This window comes from Labrus bergylta, chromosome 15, assembly GCF_963930695.1.
Source record: "Labrus bergylta chromosome 15, fLabBer1.1, whole genome shotgun sequence".
NCBI classification, from domain to species: Eukaryota; Metazoa; Chordata; class Actinopteri; order Labriformes; family Labridae; genus Labrus; species Labrus bergylta.
The window spans coordinates 9498178-9520834 of NC_089209.1; the positions used below are offsets into that span (position 1 = coordinate 9498178).

General features: G+C 39.7%; 2 protein-coding genes across 2 annotated transcripts; one reads left to right on the forward strand and one right to left on the reverse strand.

Annotated features, from left to right (window-relative positions):
* Positions 1-421: 421 nt before the first annotated feature.
* Positions 422-9663, reverse strand: nfkbie (nuclear factor of kappa light polypeptide gene enhancer in B-cells inhibitor, epsilon). The gene is made up of 6 exons (XM_020628350.3): positions 8963-9663; positions 5538-5640; positions 3713-3923; positions 3321-3409; positions 2271-2519; positions 422-1360 (listed from the first exon to the last, which is right to left on the reverse strand). The coding sequence occupies exons 1-6, from the start codon at positions 9277-9279 to the stop codon at positions 1292-1294; spliced, it is 1038 nt and encodes a 345-aa protein (XP_020484006.1). The 5' UTR covers positions 9280-9663; the 3' UTR covers positions 422-1291.
* tmem151ba (transmembrane protein 151Ba) lies at positions 9654-21938 on the forward strand. The gene is made up of 2 exons (XM_020628493.3): positions 9654-14063; positions 17117-21938. Exons 1-2 carry the CDS (start codon positions 13977-13979, stop codon positions 18557-18559), a joined length of 1530 nt encoding a protein of 509 aa, XP_020484149.2. The 5' UTR covers positions 9654-13976; the 3' UTR covers positions 18560-21938.
* The last annotated feature ends 719 nt before the right edge of the window (positions 21939-22657 follow it).

A 22657-nucleotide genomic window follows, 5' to 3' on the forward strand; every position in this document is an offset into this window, starting at 1 on the left:
TCTGAACACATTACTAAGCCCAGAAGAAATATACAAATTTGAGCGTCTCGCTAAAACACTGACGTGATCATATGATGTGAGGGCTTTTTTCTTCCAGTGCATTATTCAATCCGTCTTGCTGCTGTTGGGTTGTGCTTATAAAAGAGAAACAGCTGAGTGGAATTTCCAGCCGCTACACAGTTATTGTTTTATTGGAGCCACCAGGAAGACGCCTTACAGAAAAAACAAAAGATGCACACAAACAGCTGACAGGAAACATAGAGAAGAACTCGTGCTTTGATGAAAGAGCCTTGTTTTTGACTGTAATTTATGATCGGCTGTCTATCCAGTAACTTCTGGCCACTCTTGCATATCTTATTTTTATGCATAATTAAAATGATTTCACTGATTTACCACGAAAAAGAGCACACAATGCAGCATGGTTATTTAATTCCTTTTTAATACAAAATAAACAACTTGCTTCTATTCACTAGAAAAGGCAGTGTAATGAAACACCAAAGAACAGTCAGATATGTCTGCAGATTAAGGAAAAGATTAGATAAATAGAGAATTCCTATTCATGACTTTAAGAAGCAAACAAACAGAAAAAGATCACAAAGATAAAGCTGCAATTATTGAGTTATATATTACATTCTGTTAAGGAAACTAATTTTATAAAACATTTATTTGTCAAAGATTGCAGGTCTCTTTGGGACACAGTAGGTTTGGTTACTAGTAAGTGGCGCTTCAATTTCCTTTTGCTATTGAGTCACTCTTAAAGAGTTTGTCTGTGGCTTCTATAAAAGGCCACCTCTTCAGGAGACATGAACATGTTACAATACAGATGCAAACATTTGCTGATGAAGTTTGAGAAACTGAAACAAAGCAATTTGAATGTTTAAAGGCCATTTGTAGCCATTAAAACAAGGTTAATGAAATGAAGAGGTAGAACTTTTCTTTATGGATCTTTAACATGTTGGTAGAAGATTTGGCACTCACATTGAGGTGGATTTTCTGCTACCCCTTCCTGAGGCAAGCAAAAACATCGACTTAAAAAAAAAAATCATAAACTATTTTTAACAGTGTTCAGTTGAGCAAACATTCTCTCATTGCCAGAGGACAGTAACAAATATATGGGGTGCATCTTTGACTAGATAAAATATAAAGACCATCAAATCAGAATGTACAACAAATAGAGGCACTATTCAAACTTCAGCCCTTTAAGCTTTTTTTTGTTTTTTGCGATCAAAAGTTCCATCTGTTGTGAGGCTCCAGACAATTTCGAGATTGTTTTTTCAGCCCATGAATCAGCTCAAAACTTCACACCGACCACTGACCTTCCAGAAATCTGGATGTCATCAAAAGGAAAGAGAGCCAGGATCTAAAAAGACAAGGACATAAAAGATCAAACTCCAAGTTTTAACACCAAGTTGTTGTAGTAAAAGTCATGGAAAGAAAAGGGACATGAAAAGCCAAAGATCAGAATAACAACTCAAATAGTAAAGCTCATTGTTTTAAAAGCAATTTTTGACAAGTTTTCTTTTGTCCATTAACATCCTCTGCACTGATGAGTTAGAACTACAGCTGTAAAAGGAGAGACTGCAAACTCGAGCTAATATAGTGTAGTTGTGAGGTAACGAGTAACACAATGCTGTGTTAAATGTTACAGTTAGTTAAAGAGGTTCATAAAGAGATGTCAAAACATATTATTTACATTACTCAAACTAATAGGTGTGAAACACTGCTAATGTAAATGATTTCGACATGAAGTGCTTTTATTCTGAAGTCAAAGGAAATGCAAAATGCAATGTTGTTGTTGCTAGCTTGATGTTATGAAGTGGAGACGACATGCAGAAGTCTGTGCAGCTTGTTCTTTTCTTTTGTAAACACTTTTTAAATACATCTGGATCTGCATCATTTGAAGCTTCCACTATACTACAGTAGTTGTCCAAGGCCACCAATTTGTTCAGCCTCGACAGGAAAAACATCAACAACTGCAGGAGTGCATTTTTTTTTTTTTTTACTAAAAAACGTATTTGAGGTAAGTTCTTAAACTAACAAACATTGTTTGAATCTTCATATAAACAAAATGGATCAAAGTATTTGTAAAAGAGCTGTAATATAGGGCAGACAAAATAAGCCTGGCCGTTGTTTATTGAGATAAAGGAACATGTGCTGAGACACAATGGACCTCTGCACGGCAGAATAATAATTTATCACTCATGTATGTTTGTCTTTGTCAGTAGTTTACATTGATTTGGCACCTTTATGTGTCATTTACAACAACTTACATCATCGTTGCCGTCAGCCAGATCTAGCGCCGTCTCATCCTCCATGTTCCGTAGCATTGTGTCAGCGCCAGACTGGCAGAGGAGGTCGGCGATGTCCGCGTCCTGTCTCCCAACGGCGAGATGTAGAGCCGTGCAGCCGTTAAACATTGCTACGTCCACGTTGGCTCCCCTGCTGAGCAGAAGCGTCACTGATTTCATGTCGTGCAGTTCAACAGCGAGATGAAGAGCAGTTTTGCCGCTGGTTCCTTCCTGTGAGGGGTGTAGATTGAAAACAGTATTGAGTAATTTCAGAGCAACACAATGGCCATGCAAAAGTTGATTTAATGTGAATTGTAACATTTTTCTCATGTATGCACATTTCTTTGATGTATCATTTTGCATTATACAAGCCTATAATACTAAAACAATTCAAATGGATGTGAGGCTAAGCTGTATGTTTGGTCGGTGATTTAAACTAAGAGGAATGTCTGGGGTAGTTTCGGGACTCGCTGCCATGATCTCTTCCATCATTAGAAAGTTAAGAGCGGCAGGCGAGGTCGGCCTAATCATATCTCATATCTAATTATGTCTCCCCGCAGAAAGCCCTGGGCTCGGCTCATATCACTATCAGTGTTGCACAGGTGCAGCAGATTTATAGTCAGGAACACAACATAAGGCCAGGCGCCATTAACAAAGTTTAAAAAGGAACAAGTGTGATAATAAATACGTTAACGTCACAGGATACTGAAGAGCAACCGGACTCAGAGAGAAATACATCTTGCTTACATCTAGAAAAGAACTGTGATGTTTTCCCATCCTTTAATCTTTAGTTTGGAAAACACATTGAAAAAGATGATGTTTGACGTGTAGCTCAAATCTTTTGATTGGCAGCTGGGAGTCAGGGTGATATGGCTGCAGGTAGAAATCTGGGAGATTTTAAAAATTACATAAGACTAAAAATCTTCTCCTTTTATCCCCTGAGATGACAGATCCAGTATACATTTTCTTTTTAAGTAGAATCTAAAAACTCACACTGAAGTGGAAAACTAAGGTTTCATTTCAGAGACTGACCTGTATGTTTAAATCTGCTCCCTTTTTCATCAGGAGATTCATTATGTGATGTTGTCTGTTCAGTGCAGCCAGGTGGAGACAGGCAAGACCTGCAAGGACACATCTTGTTTGTTTGTTTCATCAAAAACTGCATTGACTAAAAGTGTTTTTTCCAAATGACAAAATCAAACAAGGAAACAGATCAACAACAGATTGGTTTTGTGAACCCACCACATCTGTGCTACCTTTGCAAATGTAGACATTTGTAAACAAAGCTGTGGAACCAGAAAACAAAAACTTGATTCAACTGCTGAAACACGACACACAGATGATGTAGACATCCAGTTATGCTTCTAATCAACAAAGCATTGTTAGCTGGCGAGGCTGTACAGAAGTTAGTCTTTTGTCCTCACCTCTCCAGTTCTGGACTTCAAGGACCGGTGCCAATTTGCTCGAGGAAACCTCTCGGGTCATTTCAGTGACACACTCTGTCTGCCCGTGCTGGCAGGCCACATGGAGCGCCGTGTTCCCATCCTGGTCCTGTAGCTCCAGACTGGCCCCTTTCTCCAGCAGGCCCTTCACCACCTTGGTAAGGTTCAGGTATGTGGCCAGGTGCAGAGGGCTCTGAGGAACACCAAAGACAAAGATTTGTGATGCAATTAAATCATTATTTCCCTGGTTTAATCAAGCATCAATCCTTTAACTTATTAGTTAACTGGAACATTTTGAAATATATAATCGAAAACTCATCTATGATGCAAAACAAACACGTTTAAAAGCGCCTCTTAAAGCTCATCTAACTTTGCATCAACATGGCGTCCCTTGTGGACAAAGCATGATGATATCTTTGTGGATCAGGTCGTCGACATGCATAAGTAGTGTTGTTTATTGTAGAAAACTCTCCTCCTGTTGTGAACTGTATCATAAACTGTGAATCTTTACTGTGGTAAATGTCAACTAATACTGTTTCTGCAGCGTGCTGTCAATCGCCTCGTCTGACACCTGTGGCAGAGGTGTTAGGTTATTCAAATAAAATGTAGAATTTATCAATCTCGCTGTTGATAATCTTGCATACTTTTGAGGATCATATAAAGGCACAATTGTTCATTTCAGTCTGTTTCATAGCCAGCTAAAAGCTCCTCACTGGAGCATTAAATGTGAATATGCAGTTATCTTTTGATGTATTATATTCTAAACTGAATACTCCACATCTGACATGACTTTTCAAGTCTCTGGTTGTTTTAGAAATTACACACTCAATAAATATTCCTTACTCCCCCTAGGAAAGTCACTGTAGTGTGGACTTTATAGTGCACTCATTCAGCACAAAAAAACACAAACATGATGCATTCCCTATATAGTGAGTACTGTGTGATTTTGGACACAGCCTCTGTATTTCTACATTTCCCAGAATGCCTCACGTCACCCCCCTATGACAGTGTACCTGTGGCACTCAGCTGTCGGTTACTTGCATGAATAAAGACACTTACAGAGAACCAGTTGATAAAGTGAAAGTTTCCCTTTTTATCCAAAACAAGTCTTGTGGTTTCATAGCATTCTGATCTAATGAGGTCGATGTGGGTGCAGACTTCGAAACCTCTCCTTCTTTCTATGAAGGCATTCATTTTAAGATTTTATTCATCATAAGTCAGACTGCACTGACTCTCTGGAACACCATAACCCTGCAACATTGTCTACTTTTTGTAGAAGTGTGCAAATCTCCAAAATCTCCATAATTTTTCTTTGTAATTTATCCAAATGCGAGGTCTCAGAATGACTACGAAACGGAAATTAGGCAAATAAAGTGGTCGTAGGGTTAGCTGAGCTGAAGTGCTGAATCTTAACATCAATGTTGCATTTTGACAGATCTGACAGTTTTGTCTGTCTTTGCTCTAGTTTCTTGCACTAACAAGACTCTGGTCTGAAATTCTTGGAGCTCTGGATTGCTGCCTCCACCCACATCCACACAAGGATATACACACAGCTCCCTGTGGTTCTATTTCTACAGGAGGTAGAGGAGGGGAGTTTCCATTCAAAGTCCCTTGTGAGCTAACACTAGAACCACCCACAGTGACGTCCCTGAGATAGGACGGACTGCAAATAAAGAGGAACAACAGTTCTCTGGAAGAACAGAAATAAAATTAAAGCAGCAGTTTCCACAACAGAGACACAGATCAGGAGGAAGTCACTTAGGATAGAAAATTCCCCATACAAGCTGAAATGTGTTTGTGTACTCACCTGGTACAAGTTGTTTTGGATGTCGAGCACGTCTCTTGGGAATATTTCTATCAACTTTTGAGCAATGAATTCCTCTTCATGGATGATTGCTAAGTGCAGGATTCTACAGGAGTGGCAAAGAGAAATCAAAACGTGTATCCATTATTTCTTGCAAAAACTTGCAGGCTTACTTTATCTGCCATTGAGCAATCAACACCCAAAGAAAAAAAAAAAGGCAGCATTTCAACAAGAGAAGGAAAAAGTTGCATCACATTTTTTCTGGGTATTCATCTCAAGAGACTACCTAGTAATGTAACACTCAGTGGGCTGAAATGGCCAGATTTTGTGGTATTGTTATTGATCTTTCTAACATTTCTTGAGCGGATAGCTTTCTGAGATTTCTAAGTAAAATTAAAGCGGCCTTTTAAAAAAGCACACCCCCTCAGGCTTTAGTTTAAACCCATTGACAACACAAACCTCAAAACCTTAGTAGAACAATGTTGTAGCAAAGAAATGTGTGCAACAAGCAGGAAATGGAAGTGAGTATTTGTGCTTTATTTAGAGTAACCTGGAGCAACACAGACACGGCCTTATCTGAAAAATTGATTTAAACCGATTTAAAATAGCTTAGCATCACATTTCCAAGATGTCATAGTTTATACTGAAAGCTGTAACAGTTTTCTGGTTACAAAACAGCAGCATAGGAGTGTTTCATAAAATGTTTGTCGCTGTGGTTAGTTTGCGCTCTTAAAGACCAATGAGTGATTCGTCTTTCAGAATAAAGGTCAGTGAACTATTCAGAGACAGACAGAGTGGGATCAAAAGTTCCCACAAAATCTCCCTGCACAGACATTTGATTCAGCTTTGTGCTGTGAGTGAGTGAACTCCAAGTGTCAGCCTAACGATTAAACACTTTGATTAGGTCTGAAGATAATAAACACTTATTGTGTTATCTATTCATTGTGGTTGTCACTTGTGTTGGTATTCAAGTCTGCAGAAATTAATAGAGAAGTTATCGTTCACGTAATCATTTATAATGAACTGTGTGATTGATTTTACGGAGGCCTGTCTGCAGATAGAGATGTTACTGCCTTTTCAGTAACTGAATAGATTCAATATTTCATAAAGGTTACTCTTTAGAAAACACTGCAAATGTTAAACTTTTAAAGATGAACTTCTTGGGATTCAAATAGACTTTTTTATTAACAGTTTTTAGTCTCATCTTGACTGCGGTTTTGTTTGAAACATCTTATTCAGAGCTGTTGGGCAAAAGTTAACACAAACCAAAAGCTGAATATGAATATGAATGAATTCTTGGGAGCCTTAAGATTGTAGTGTCATTTTCTGGTGACACTTCTGGCAAAAAGCTGTAAATGCAGGATTGTAATAAGGATTCTGTGGGTTTTTCAAAGAAAATATGTCTCTATTGCCAGTTAGTAATACGATTTGTCATGACATTTTAATAAACTGGATTTTTGTTTGGGTTTTGTATAACTTTAGGACAACACAAACTAAACAAAGTGCTACTTTGACCTTGTGAAAAATGTTAGGGTTTTTTTTTTTTTTTACTGATATAATCAAACAATTGAGATGAAACAAGAAACGTATTCATCGAAAGTTGCAGCACTAAAAATAACTGAATAAGTGTGTGACCAAATAGGGGCATCACTTTTTAAATGAAAACATGTTTAAGGAGATTTATCCATCAATAACTGTCCTGACACAGTTATGAGTGTTCTCACAAGACACTTTAATGGTTTGCAACAGAAACAGTTTTAAGTCCTCCCAAAAATGTCATCACTGACTTAAGTGCCTGTGTATTAAACCCTTTGAGGAAATGTTTTGGTGTGAAAGGGACTTCCTGGTTTGAGTAAGACTTGAATGAACAAGAATTAAAAAATCCCACAAGGGGGGGGGGGGGGGGGAATTATGTTTGAATGACTCCCCTCTCACATGTTTCAGGTGTCTTTTCCTCCTCCCTGGGACCTTTTAGTTAAGGTGTGAGAATAAAACCATGTGGCCCCGACAACCAGCAAGCGGAAGTGAAAAGAGGTCATAGAAGCGGCAACACCTCTACAATGGAGTCTACAGAAATTGTTGGATCACTGTAGTAGTCATTAGCATGCCTGTTTTTCACGTCAAAACAGTTTTGATGACAGAGCAAGACCAGATGAGTGGATCACAAGAAGGTCTGCATGGGTTGCTCATGCTGTGTGTGCGTGTGTGTGGAGGTTGAGGTGTTTGTATTGTGCGCCAAAAGCAGCAGTTTCATTTAGTCAAACTGAGAACTGAACTGCAGAAAAACAGCCACCGTGGTAGAAAAAGAAGAAACGGACATTTTCAGAGTTAATGTCTTGTGAAAAAGAAAAGAACAGCAGCTCATGCATACTGGGATCCAACAACATAAATATGCACACACAGACACAAACTGACTGTACCATCCTGATCAACAAGTTTCTTGGATCAAAAGGCGTCCACAGTACTGCCTCACAGCATGTGCTTTGTCTATGCAGCATGGGGAAGTCCAAGCCTCTCTGTTTCACTTCTGTTTTCTGACTGAGAGACGACTCACAGAAGTCAGTGCGCATTAATGACAAGGACAAAGTTCATTTAAAAAAAAAAAAAGGAGCTGTAGTATCGCAACCCAATGAAATCCCCTTCAAAACCCAGCATCATGGGAATAACTGGGCCTCACGTTGAGCTCATTTACAGACTCTATATGCTGCCATTTATGGATGTTTTTTTGCAACAGAAACCTCCGAGTGAAACAACTCGGGAGGAAATAAAGTTAAGCTTGTGTTGCTTGCAAGGGTGTGAGTACTTAAACAGTGGATTAATCAATTATCAATGTGAGAGAAACAGCAACAGTGGTTTTCAATTACTCAGGGCTCATTTTTTAAAGCAATAAAAAGGCATATAAAAGGTCGATTATTCTCTTATTCAAGCTTTTCATATGTGAAGTTTTGCTGTGTTTTTTTTTTTTTTCCTTTCATGTTATTTTAATACCTTTTGGTTTTCGACTGCTGGTAGGACGAAAAAAATGGATTTGAAGGGTTTACTGTGATGGGCCTTTTTAAATATTGTATTACATAAACCAGGAATAAAATGATCATTACTTTAAAATAATTACAGGTAGAAGCTTTAGTCGCCAGTGAGATGTGAGATGGCGCTCGTTTTAATCAGCATACTTATCTATGCAAGGTAATAAGGGGATTTCAAGATAAATAGATTGTGAAAGATGTTAAACAGATGCAAACTGCCTCTCTGTCTGACGTGGTTCTGTGTGGGAATATTTTTGAAGCAAACCTTTTGAGTGAAAAAGTTAAAAAATTTTGACAAACATGCAAGTCAACGAGCTTGAACTTCACCAACCAGCATGCAACAGAAACGACAAATCAATAAAGCAAACTTTTGTTTAAATCTGATTAAATGAGCGAATCACGTACGTGTCTCCATCTTCAGTGATAGTTGTGAGCAGGTTCTCCTCCTGCTCAGACAGTTCAGAGATCTGTGCTTGATCCTTGGCGCTGGAAAGCGTGCAGTCCCCGACTATTTCCGTCAGACTCTCGACCGTGATGGACGAGGAGCCGTAGGCCGAATCCAGCCGCTCTTCTCCGGTGGAAAACTTGTCCCTCGGCCCGCTGAAGTCGCCGCTCGGCTCTCTGGGCTCCTCTGACTTCAGCATGGAGCGGTACGAGTCGATGCCGGAGTCCGTGCGGTTCTCCTCCAGCGAGTCTTCTTTCCTGCAGTCGCCGCTCGCCATCGTGGTGGTGGTGGTGGTGGACTCGCTGGATTTCCCCTCCCTCCCCTCCCCGCCTTCCCAGAGGAATTAACAGCTACTTACGGGTGTTGACGCCACCCGGTGCTCGGTGATGTGACCGGACTCCCGAGTCTAGCCGACGACAAGACACCTGAAGAAACCACCGCTCCTTTGTGAAACCGGAGGAGTGAGCCGCCGCGTTTCATGCCACAAACCCGACACACATAAAAAAAAAAAAAAAAACGTGACCTCACAGCGACAAGTCCGGCGGCGCCTTTGATCGAAAATGTGAAGCTTTTAAAAGTTTCAGAAATATTCTTCGAGACTTTTAAATTTAGTTACAAACTTGGGGGGGAGGGGGGGGGAAACAGGCGGAGTGTCGTCGTCTACATATCCGGTAACAACATGAGCTCCGGGCGTAGAGCTTGTGAGCAGTGAAATGCGATAAGGCCGGAGGAGAGCTGACATATGAAAGGCGAAGCTGTTGTTGTCACGAGGGGAATCCCCAGTGCGCGTGCACAAACACACACGCGCGCGCACACGAACCAGACTACGTGAGGAACGTTGCCCCAGTAACAGAGCACTGGGTTGCCCCAGTAACAGAGCACAGAGACAGTTAAACGATATTAAAAATAAAAACGGAATAAAATTACAATAACTGAAATTCGTTTCTATTATAGCTGTGAGCTTTTTGGGATATTTACATTAAAAAAAAAATGCTCATTTTATTCACACTTAACCATTTTACAATACATTTTGCAGCCATTCATTTCAACAATTTGGGTTATGTTTTCCATCATAATCCTTTTTTGAAAACCTTTTTTTTACGAAACTTTTAATGCAAAAAAAATAAATAAAAAAATAGAAGTGTTGTCATTGCATAGTTTCTCCAGTAGAGTGGGTTTTCTGACTGCATTGTTTACAATATGCCTGCAAAACACGAGTATCAAAGCAGACCAATAATAGGTATTAAATAGCCAAGGTAACAAAACGTAATAATTCTTATTATCAGATTGTTCACTTGATAAAACATTTCACCAAGTGTTTTTACAATGACCAGCCCAAGTAATTTTGATACACTTGCTTTACAATTAAAAAAAATCTACCTGTGAAGCCATGCAAACACTTTTTAATTTTGTTTCAATCTTTGTGAGATTCGAAAGAAAACTTGAGGCATGCTGTCAAGTCTCAAACATTAGTTTTTCCTTGCCAAATAACGCATCAAGTTTCTCTTTTATTTTCCCCCCCCAGTAAACACTTTTCGAAAACAACATTAATCAGTTTTTAAAGTCATAACAGGAAGTCCTTACTGTTATTGTTAAAGGTTTGACAAGCAGGAAACTAAAATGATCTTTCCCGACAAGCTGCCAAACCTGAACATGGTTCACGTAAATCTTGTTCAGTTTAATTTGACAGTGACTGAATACTAATTAGAGCAGGCTACAATGCTTGTTATGTCATGTCTGGAACAACTGAAATGTCAGTTTGCATTTTGACATACAGCATTACATAACAACACGCATATTGTTTTCCATACTGGTGCGGATGCTAGACTATTGATTGAGGCATTTACTATGATTTATCTCAGTCACCAGCAACAAGATTGCCTCTACTCTACTTTTCCTGCATTTTCAGTTTCAACAGTGATATTAAAGTCTGTTTGTTTTTTCTCCCATAAAATAAAGAATAAAGCCTCCAAAAAACAGCTAGTTTTACCACAAATAATGTTTTCAAGCAACAGTAACTGCAGCTGTCAAGCCACTTTTTGTGTATTCATGTAATCTACTGTCAACATACTACAGCACTGCTTTAATCCAGCAGTCCAGTCCAATGTCCATTCAGTGGGATGTAAACAAGGCCTTGCATGCCAGGATTTTTTTTAAGGAAAAGCTTCCTGATGTTTGGGAAGAAAGTGATCTGGAAAGGTCATCAGATCTACCCTTTAACTCTATTTTGGGGAGTCAGCTGCATTAAAATGAATATACCCCCAAGGACAATGCACCTATTTCAATTGTTCCCTATTTGTCCTCCATCTGTTTAAACCCTCAATAAAACATTTAGTAAAAGTACCAAGGTTTTTCATCTTTATGTGATTGTAACTTTGCCCCCTCCTGGACACAAATTGAAATGCATGACCTTGATGAAGAGGTGTGAAATGATTTCATTCATAAATGGAATCTAGAAATTATTTTAAGAAAAACCAAACATCCTTTCCCTGTCCATCTTATATGGCATGAGATTCAAACAATTACTGGAGTGAATAATAACCTATCACCTAAAACACCACACCATGATAGAGGAATATGGCTCCTTGAGAATTGTCCTTTGAGTAGTTTAAAGTGTTCAATCAAAAGTCTCCACTCAACCTGCATCACTATACCCGACCTTGCCACACCTGGTTAAGCCACAACCCCAACATTTCAAAAGCCATGCCTTCCGATCTGTCATTTCCTCTTCTCCATCCAAAACCGAGGCTAACCTGCTACTGCGGGTATATGGATCATTGAATATAACACTTGTTTAATATTCACTTTGTTAGATTCCCTTCCTATTTAGAGTCAAGTTAGTGGATTCATTAATGATGTATGCCTAAACACATAATATAGAAACTAACTTGACATTATTCTGATTTGTTTAATATTGTTTATTAAGATAAGATTTCAATTTTATTCATTGTTTGTACACACATAAAATCATCCACACCGTCTGAAAGAAGAAGAAAAAACACTGACACTCATCTGCATTGGATCCTGTGTTATGTGCACTCAACATATGATGTTCTATGAATTGGCAGCAATCGCATCTTATTTTTAAAGATAAATACTCATCAAATAAACATGTCTTTTGTCATCTGCCACTAAGAGCTTTTTTGAAAGAAAAAAGGAGGAAAGAATGAAATAACCTGAACTGACAAAGGTTGAAAAAGTCCTTTAAACGATCAAGACAGTTTATTGGCTGGATATAGTCATTTCTGATTAATACATATCCAAAACAAAATATACATCATTTGTGTATTTCTTTAGACGAAGACTTATGGTCTGATTTATGTCAAAACAGTAGGCTATGTCTACTATTGTAAATGCTATATGTTCAAACTACTTTTCTTCATCAGCTCTATCTTACCCCTCAGAAATTACACCGACATAATTCAAGAATCTTAAATCTGTGCTGATCATCTAGGAAGTAATGACTAAAATAATAGAAAACACTAATACCACCAGATCCAAAAATCTGCCTTTTTGGAAATATGAAGTCTGAATCTGAACAAAAGTTCTGAAAAATGCATTGATATAGCTCTCCCCCCCTCTCTATTTTAAAATAGGTATCAGAGATGACAAACTGAATGCCATTAGACAACAAACATGATGTATTATCTGGCAACCTTTTATTGATGACATGGAAACATTACCTGTACCCCACCTGGACCCTCTGTAACCCGCTTTGTTATAGATAAATACTCAATGCACTTTATGAATGAAAAAAAAGCATCTCTTTGGGGGTATTTTATGATATACTTGTGGGGCTTCCTTCTGATCAGAATTGAACTTCCCTTTCATTCCCTTACTATTTATTATAAGTTTTTGTTCACCTTTTTCTTTCCTGATTTATTTTGAACAGCTCTGTTAGGAAAGATACTGGTACAGTGAAGTTTGGAAGAGGACCAAATGGTAGAGGGGCAGTTAGGCAACAAACCACACAAACTCATTCTTTAAATGATTTCACTTCGCTATAATTCATGTCAACAAAACAAATGCTCGTAAAGGGATGTGCAGGGTCTGTTATTTCCTGTGCATTTCACTATCTGTGATTAATGATGTGCAATGTGAGGTAATGAAATACCTCAATGCTGTTTTGCACAAAAATACATAATTATGGTTTCAAAGGTTTAAATCTCCCAAAGCTTTGTTAAAACAGTCTCAGCGTAAACATGATCATCACATATTTCACACGTTTGAAATCTTGTGATTTCATCTGTAATTGAATTTTTTTTTAATGCATATTTAGCTGTATAGTTCTGGTGTAACCAACACTTAAAAAAAACTTCTACAGTTTTATGGTTGAGTGGATATTAACAACGTTATCATAATTGGTCCATGCAGGAAAGGTCCTGCATCTAATGGGATGCAGAGGGGTTGGTTCCTCTGTGCAGCCCCGCCTCTGTGTCCTGTTGGGATTTACTCGAACAGGGATGCGTGTGTGTGTGTGTGTGTGTGTGTGTGAGTGTGTGTGCGTGCGTGTGCGGGTTTGTGTGTGTTATTTACATTGTGGTGTCGGTGCTGGCTGCTCACACGTGCCGCTGTCCGTCGTCTTTGTCCTGCTTCACAGCTTCACTGGCTGCCATGAGCGCTGCCTAGGGAGAGGAGCTGACTGACTGACGCCTTTGCCTTTTCCTTATGAGTACTACAGCTCCCCTGCGGCTCTCCTCACCAACATCCTGTCATTGCATCGCGGGAGGAGTCCTATCTATTTTTTTCCGAGGCTCAGTGACTGGATTACTCTGAGCGATACCCAGCGACGTCTGCCCACCTGGAGGACCCGGGATGAAGGATCTCTTCAGGGCTTTAATTCGGGCTCCGGCCGGGCTGCTTTGTTTTGGATGACGCGCAGAGGGTTCCTCTTTGTCTTTATGTTGCGCCCTGATTTGGAAAACCCCCATCCCATCCTGAGATCCATGCCCCGGTTCCTGAACCGTTGTCATCATGTCCCCAGCATCGGCTGCCACCGCCAGTGAAAGCAGCACCACCACCGTGCCCGAGGAAGAGGAGCCGAGCAGCCCCAGGGAGGAGGTGAGGACACATTGTTTACAAGCTAATTTTCTGCATCCCTCTTTAATTGGTTGTGCCATATTTCACAGCGGAATCCTGATAATCTCACAGTAATAATCCGATTTTAGAGATTGGAGTTGGGAGAAAAAGGGTGGGAATTATTCTGGATTTGGACGAGATTACACCTGTGTTTATGGTCCCAATATGCAGAATAAATAAATGAAAGTGTGCGTCCAAGCGCGCACTCGAGAGTGTGAACGAGCATGGGTCTATTCCTGTTTGTCTCCCCTGTAGACAAGTGGTTCCCAAAATGGGGTTCAGGGACCTTTTGTGTGTCCGGGAGAGGTTCTTAACAGGTCCCAAGGATAAATTCAACTGTCTAATATTACTGTTACTGTAACAGTGAGAGCGTATGACAATAACAAGGCGATCTCTATATATGTGGCTTTGTTGCTCCAGACAGTGAATTCATCAGGGATCTTTTGTCTGAGTAAATTATGATAATTCATGATATGTTTTTTGTTCTCTTCTCTTCTACAAACATGTTGGACAAGTGGAATATCCATTACACAAGAGGGTTTTTATATAATCTTGCTGGTCTTATTATGTCAAGAGAAAGTGTCCTTGAGTGGCACTTAGTTCAAGGCGCCACATTTGTCTCATGAATTGTAAAGCTTCTCCAGCACTGGGGCTTCTGACTCAATCGTTTATTCAGTCAGTTTATTTTTCTCCTTCGTGAATAAAAAAAAATACTTTTCTTCCATTCTGTTTTTGTCCAGTAGTGATACAAGTCCATAAAGGTATAATGTAAAATCTCATTATAAACATGCAGGTTGGTATCCTGAAAATCCTAAATTTGATATAGAGATTTGTTCTCTTCTGATTTAGTTGACTTTGATTTTTTGGCATGCATAGAAACTGCTTGCACTTCTGTGTGAAGAGGCAGTATAATACAATAAGCACTGCTGCAACCAAGTATCAGAAATGGTAACGGAGACTCCAGGTGACTAATCCTCAGAAACCTCAGCCATCATTTTACACCACATGACGTGTCGAATGCAAATAAGAAAAGGGCCAAGTTAGATACAGTTTTTAAGTTAACAGCATGTACTGATTATAATTGTTTCTTCAACACTGCAACCAAAGACTTGGTTTGGTATAATGTTAGAGGAGCAGGGAATCATGGGATGTGTTGTCTTTCTAGTTATTATCATTATCAACATTCATTATGGCTGTTAGATATCTACATCTATATATTTGGTCACAAGGCAATCGAACAAACTGCACGACTAGCTTAAAAAGTATTTTTCATAACACTGTTGGAATCATTTGGGATACTATAGGTAAACAACGCAACAAAATATAAAACCTAGGTCAGGCCATTTTAGAGATTTAAATGCTACAATGTTAAATATTGTACTTTTATTCCACCATTTGACAAAACATGTTTTAGAACTAAAAGCTCAGTTAATATTTGTGTAACCTCTCGAACTTTTTTACATTCTTTTATTTTCTACTTGTTAACACGTTTTTTATTTTTTATTCTCTTACTTGTGATTCGGGTGTCCCTGCATGACAAATACATGAGGTGTTTTTTGCCCTGTATGCTTAATGAGAGCGAGGTCTTTTATGCCTATCAACACCGCCAGATACATTTCTTTTCTAATGAATCAAAGATGTGATCAAAACCACCTCTGTGTTCATGGTGAGTCACTTCCTCCTTCTTCTGCTGTGCTTAAACTGAATGAGCCGCTCAGTTTTCATCTCAAGATGGATTTTTATAAATTAAAATGCCACGTGTGTTGATGAAATAACTTTTCAGAAACACCATTTTATTTGCTCTGGATAAAAATGCAATTTTTAATAAACTGGATTTCAGCTATTTTTTTTTTCTACCTCTACCCAAATACTCAGATTTTGTTCCTACTGCTTTGACCAAAGCTGTAAAATGTAACATGTGGCACAAAGTATGTCATGTGGTATTGATTATAGTGGTAGTGCGTGTACAGGATGCATCTGAGTAAATAGTCCTTCTGCAGTGGGTTCACCTCAATGGAGAATTTCAATGTTAATCCCTTTTATCCCCCGCAGGGTGTAGTCTTGGGTTGGTGAGGGACTTGGGGACCATGTGACCAAGGTGCTGCAGATAATTATGGAGAGAAAACATCTATTATTTATGCTCATGTGTCAGTGGAGAAGCAGGGCTGACATATTGAAGTCAATACATCAATGCAGTGATGCTGGTGGTTTGAATGTTGTGGTCACTATGGAGGACTTATGGGCGGTGATGTAAGAGATAAACAGGAACACTATTTTTTTTTTTTAACTGAATCAGTGCTGCTAAATTACAATCTCAAATGTTTTATGTCTGTACACTGACAGCTCTACCCTGGTGCGATGTCTCATATGCTAATTTTTGAATGAATTTTGTTATAAGAAATGGTTTCGGGGGCTTTTGGATGTGTGCCAGGTTTGTGTGGCAGTGTTCCCAAAAGGCGTGACTTGCTTTTGATGCAGTCGCTCAGGCTCACTGTAGCCCATGGTGACAAAAGATGGCCCCATCTTTACGCTTGCCAGAGTCAAACGACTGCTTTTCTCTGGCTGGATTGACATTAAATGGGAAACCTAGCCCAAGCCATTGTGGACACCTACACAAACAGTCACACAGTCAGCTCTCAATGCTTCAATATGTGTGTGTATATAATCCCTCACCTTTGGTTTCAGTTGATCATTTACTGCATTTTGGTCACAACAGTGGCTGAGTCTTTTGATTATAACACGAACAGACCAGGACACATGAAATTGGCTCACAGCTCATGCATAAAGTATTCAAAAGCACTTACAACGCAGAAAATTTCCCTAAATATTTTATATGCATGAGCAAGTACTTTTTAAGTTTCTAACTTCAGAGATTTAGGTCAGACGTGCGTTCATCAATAAATCCTAGTTTTCTATTTTAGTTTGGTAATATAACACATTATATTTCCAGATTGTTCAAGGATTATGATTGAAATGTAAATTGAATGTACAGTATTATTTGCATTTTTTTGATTTCTGTATTCTCATCTTTGCAGCAGCGACCTCAGAAACAGTCCCTGACTAAATCCCTCTGTCAGGAGACTCACTGGAAATGTCTGCTGCTGACCCTGCTGATGTACGGCTGTGTTGGGGTGATGGCCTGGTGCCAGGTGACCAAGGTCACGCGCCTCTCCTTCGACAGCGCCTACAAGGGGAAGTCTATGATGTACCATGACAGCCCCTGCTCCAACGGCTACATCTACATCCCCTTGGCCTTCCTGGTCATGCTCTACGTGGTTTACCTGGTGGAGTGCTGGCACTGCTACACCAGGAACGAGCTGCAGTACAAGGTTGATGTGGAAAGTGTGGCAGAGCGAATCCAGCGCATGCAACAGGCTACACCCTGCATCTGGTGGAAGGCCATCAGCTACCATTATGTCAGGAGGACAAGGCAGGTGACGCGCTACCGTAATGGAGACGCCTACACTACCACGCAGGTGTACCACGAGCGAGTCAACACCCACGTGGCTGAGGCGGAGTTTGACTATGGGAACTGTGGGGCTAAAGACATCTCGAAGAGCTTGCAGGGCCTTGAGTGCTTCCCAATCACCCGGCTGAGGTTCACCAAGTGCTTTAGCTTTGCCAACATTGAGTCAGAGAACTCCTACCTGACGCAGAGAGCTCGGTTCTTCACGGAGAACGAGGGCCTGGATGACTACATGGAGGCTCGAGAGGGGATGCACCTAAAGAATGTGGACTTTAAGGAGCATATGATTGCCTTTTCTGACCCTGATCACCTCCCCTGGTATGGATTAAACTCCACTTTCTGGGCCGCAGCAGCTTTCACCATCTCCTGGCCTCTGCGTGTGCTGACGGAGTATCGCACTGCATGTGTTCACTTTCATGTGGAGAAGCTGTTCGGCTTCGATTATGTGCCAGCAACACCCTCCGAGGAGCGGCCATATTGCAGACACATCCCTCGAGTCAACACCATCGACAGCACAGAGCTGGAGTGGCACATTCGCTCCAACCAGCAGCTGGTGCCCAGCTACTCTGAGGCAGTGCTCATGGACCTGGCTCAGCTCTCTGGGAGCTGTAACAGCTACTCTGTTTGTGGAGGCTACGGAAGCTACAGGCAGAACTGTGAGCGCTGCCACCGTGCCATCAGCAGCTCCTCCATCTTCTCCCGTAGCGCCCTGAGCATCTGCAACACAGGGAGCCCTCGCATCCCCTTTAGTGCAAGCCGCTTCTCACTGAGTCGGCTGTACGGCTCCAGGCGGAGCTGCCTGTGGCGGAGCAGCGGGAGTTTGAACGAGCAGTCCTGCCCAACAGAGAGCACGCGCTGTCTGTCAGGAAATCCGAACAGTGAGGAGAACCCCCCGGCCTATCAGGACGCTCTGTACTTCCCTGTGCTCATTGTACACCGCAACGAAGGCTGCCTCAACCACGACCACCGCTCCCTGCACAGAAACGGCTCCTGTGTAGAGACCTCTCTATGACCCACAGCCGTACAGACTTATCGGAGCGAGGAGTAGAATGATACAGGGACAGATTGACCAGGGTTGGGCTGACCTTGACCTCTCCTTCCCCCTTTTTTCAACAGAAGTAACTCAGTCTCCAACCACAACCAGGACTGGATCATATCCCAGCATGTTGTTTAAAATATAATGCGCCTTTAAAGGAATAAATGACCAAAAACACATGCACTGTCGTGCAACATTCATAAGGACAAAGGTCACATAACTTAGATGAATCACATCCTACTGTAAAAGCCAGATTTGTAGATCTTAGTCACAGACCATTTACGAGGATATGAGTAACATTTTATAGTGTCTGATAGGGGGTTTGAATCAGCAGTAGTCCAAACGGAGAGTGAGTCATGTGAATTATGAGGGACAGCCTCCTTTTTGAAAGTATATATTTCACAAGACGTAGTTGTTTTTTGGGGTTTTTTTGGATCTTATGGCTCTAAGTGAAGAAGACGTAACAAACAATCAAAAACATCTGCATGAAAAAAAAAGACCGGCTGATTCACGTCCGTGTGTACAAAGTCAAAGCTCCTGGAAATTCATAAAAAAGGAATACAGTTCTATGGTTTAAAAATAAATGTCGGATGCAGACGCTGAAATATCAACTTAGTAGATATCGGTTTGGTTGCCGTGACATTATACTTCCTGGCTTACTAAAAATAGCTACACAGTTGATGAATAATTTAGTACCTGATGGGCTAAAGGACAGGAGAACTTCCAACTGAATCAACAATGAAGACCATGCATTTTGTATAATTGGCTTAAAAATAATAAACCTCACAGTTACTAGAACATTCAGTTTATATCTTGAGATGCATTTAACTTCATATTTGGCAATATTTGTAAGCAGCCTACCTCGTTATTGAAGTGCCTAGTGTTTTACTGTTACAGAAAAACATAAGCTATTTCTCACTGAAGTCATCTCGTCTCCCCATTAAAACAACGTTTATTTACACTTCCACTAGCCCGTGGTATACATAGGAAAATGATCTGATCCCATCATTGTTTAAAATACACATGGTTTAATGAATCAGGCCCCTTACTTTTTCTTCCTCATATTATAACACAGCTCATAAGTATAGCCGACTGAAGCGGCTGCTGATGCATATCAGAGAGACAGCCAGAGCTCGCCGTCCACGATGCTACAAATAGGCAGAGGCCTGGATTCACTACTGATAGTGTCACATTTAATAATATGTCAGGGTTACTTTAAAGAAGTTAAAAAAAAAAAAAGTACTTCCTCTCAAATCAGAACATGCAGTGTCTGTGGTGAATTTTATATAACAGTCAAGCCATGCGGGACAATACGGAGGCAGTGATGAGAATTAGGGTATGCAAGAAGTTTAAAAAAACATGATAGGCATTAACTTTTCTTATTAACTTACTAATGTGACTAATAGGCTATTTTAAGCTGTAAAATCTCACAACCCAACTTGTCACTTCACTAATGTGGATGGACTAAGACTTGACTGAATAAAACTCAGACTCAATTCAAGAAGGGTTACTCACGTACAAATCAGCCTTCATACATTAACGAAAGCTAAACTGGCATAGATAGTTTTTCCCACCATGAAACCATTCTGATGTGTTAGATTTGTGTCTGTTTCCACACTTTGTCTTTACAATAATGAGCCTTGTCCAGTACAATGGGACCGGTAAGCCATACTCATCACACTCCATTTATAGTGTTAAGTTTGGTGTTACAATGTCTTCACAGCAATACCAGAGAAATCACAGGTAATTGTCAAAGGGAGCATGATGAAAAACACAGATTCTATGAAACCTCAAATTTGATTTGAACTGTTTTTACAACACCTAGGTCGTCTATGCAAGCCGCCAGAACTCAGGATGGTATCCAGGAAGGATTGTAACAACAGACATGCAGACGTTTTGATTTACTGCTCAAAGGCTTCACCTGTTCATAACTTGTTTTAGAAAGAAAAACAAAGGCTGTTGAACCAAACTGACGTGACACCATTATTCACATTCCAGGTAACAAAGCAAGGCTAGGTATTTAACACTTGGCAGTAAGCTAATGATAATAATGTGATGATGAATAAACTCTACTTAGGTTCTTGTTTAGGGATGCAACCCATTTCTGTGTGCTATTTGTAGATCTGTATTTAGCAAACAAACCAACTGAGATCTCTCTATAAAGGTTAAATACATGGTTTACCTGTGATAAAAAAAACTCTTATTTGCGTTCCTCTCAAGAGTTTGAAGAGCTTTAAATCACTCAGATGTATGTGCAGTTATAAAGAAGCTACTGACAGCAGTGAACTGCAACAGGCTAGCTTGGCTTCATCTCTCGTTTATTAAAACATCTTTGGTTATTTGGAACAAAAGCAGAACAGTAAAAATGATGTATGGTCATACAGCTAATATGTTCCGCACGTATAAGTGCTCAGATAAAAGCTTTAATGGTAGGTGTACTTTCTTAAATCGTGTCTTACCATAGCCAACTAACAGCTGCTGGGTGTATGAGCTCTACATTTACTGGACGGTAACAGCCGGATGTTGGGCAAGAAGAACAATTGATTTCTTAGTAAGAAAACAAACAGGTGTACTTCCAATAACGTCAAAATATTTCTTTAATGGTTTACTGGTTGTGAACAACAAAACCTTTTTTTAACATAAGGGGTTTTCTTTTGTTTCCAAATGTATGAAACGAAATGAAACACAGGGATTTAAATGTTATGATTCATCTGATAGAGGCTGGATCATTTCCCAGCATGCATTAGTCAGAGGAAGAGCAAACTAGCGAGTAAATATCTACTTAAATGGCTATCTAGTGGGGAAAAAAAGTAAATTTTGCTCTCAGATTTTCACTGAAGTCGTCACATTCATTCATTCAATATAAGCCAACTGGCCTCTTAGATGGCTACACTGTGATATTCACAAATATTCATGTGTAGTAACAAATCAAAAAATGTGTTTACCAGTGCAATGTTTACGTAGCAGCAGCAGTGGCAAAAAAAAAAAAAAAAAAAAAAAGAAACCAATTTGTGTTAATCAAATCCAAATGATGACTGTTAGTGTAAAGGCTTTTGTCATGCAAAGCACTGAACCCTTTATTCATGTGTAGGACGTAGATTAGGATGTTATACTACGTACTCTTTCACGCTCTGGGGCTCGTCTTTTTGTATTCAGAGGATTTTGTTGATTTAAAGACTGTAGGGCAGAACAGGGTTTTTACTGTAAATAAAATAGAGATGAGAGGTTAGAATGACTGTCGCAGTGAGTCTTGTGCTTAGCTGAATATGTCACGCATACTTTAGAGGTAACTCATGCAGGGACGTTTTTTTTGATGTGAAGATGTTAAATGGTGAGTTTGTTAAGTCGGAAATGGCAATACAATCACAGCAGACAGCCTATTTGTGCTGCTTTTTATTTACTAGATTAAATTATTTTTTATTTCCCTAAAAGCCATTTTTACATTTTTTAAATACATTTTTGATATTTCACTAAAATCAGACTCTTGCCAACATGATTTGACTGATTTAGCATGGGGGTTAAACACATTCCCATCTTCTTTTTAAGGAAAAGAGTTGCTGGATTATTGCAAATTATTAAAGAATCTCTATATTTGATCAAATGTACACTACTTTTTTGTACTAGTTCACCATCCCTTTAAGAAAAACTCCTTCTCCTCTTAATGATTCTGGCAATCAACTCCTGAATTTGCAGGTTTTAAAATGTTGAAAATATAAGTTATTACATTCAAAAGGTTTTGTTACTGCACAGTGAAGGTATGACTGCTTTAACATTGGACTGTAGAAAGAGGTTAAAAAAATGCAAGTCTGTATGTATTCCAACACCACCACAACGTTGCCTTGATGTAACATAAGGACTTTAAACCAAATCTGTGTCTGGTGTAAACATGGAAAACGACTCCTCAATAAACTGAAATGCTCACTAAAATATGTGTGGATGGATAACTACTTTAAGACACATGTTCTCCTATCAAAGAAGTCATCATTTCATACTTCACATCATGGAAACTGGACGTATGGAGGACTACGTCTTAATTTGTGATAAATATGCTGGTGAGCGATACTGCACAATCTG

What these genes read in the sequence shown, in the direction of transcription:
- nfkbie (XM_020628350.3), bottom strand. Translation starts at nt 9,279, where the DNA reads ATGGCGAGCGGCGACTGCAGGAAAGAAGACTCGCTGGAGGAGAACCGC. An exon ending in TGAAGTCCAGAACTGGAGAG is followed by an intron (nt 3,410 to 3,712) that starts GTGAGGACAAAA and finishes GTGTCCTTGCAG; the next exon opens with GTCTTGCCTGTCTCCACCTG. An exon ending in TGGCTGACGGCAACGATGAT is followed by an intron (nt 1,361 to 2,270) that starts GTAAGTTGTTGT and finishes TTGTCTTTTTAG; the next exon opens with ATCCTGGCTCTCTTTCCTTT.
- tmem151ba (XM_020628493.3), top strand. Translation starts at nt 13,977, where the DNA reads ATGTCCCCAGCATCGGCTGCCACCGCCAGTGAAAGCAGCACCACCACC. An exon ending in CGAGCAGCCCCAGGGAGGAG is followed by an intron (nt 14,064 to 17,116) that starts GTGAGGACACAT and finishes TCATCTTTGCAG; the next exon opens with CAGCGACCTCAGAAACAGTC.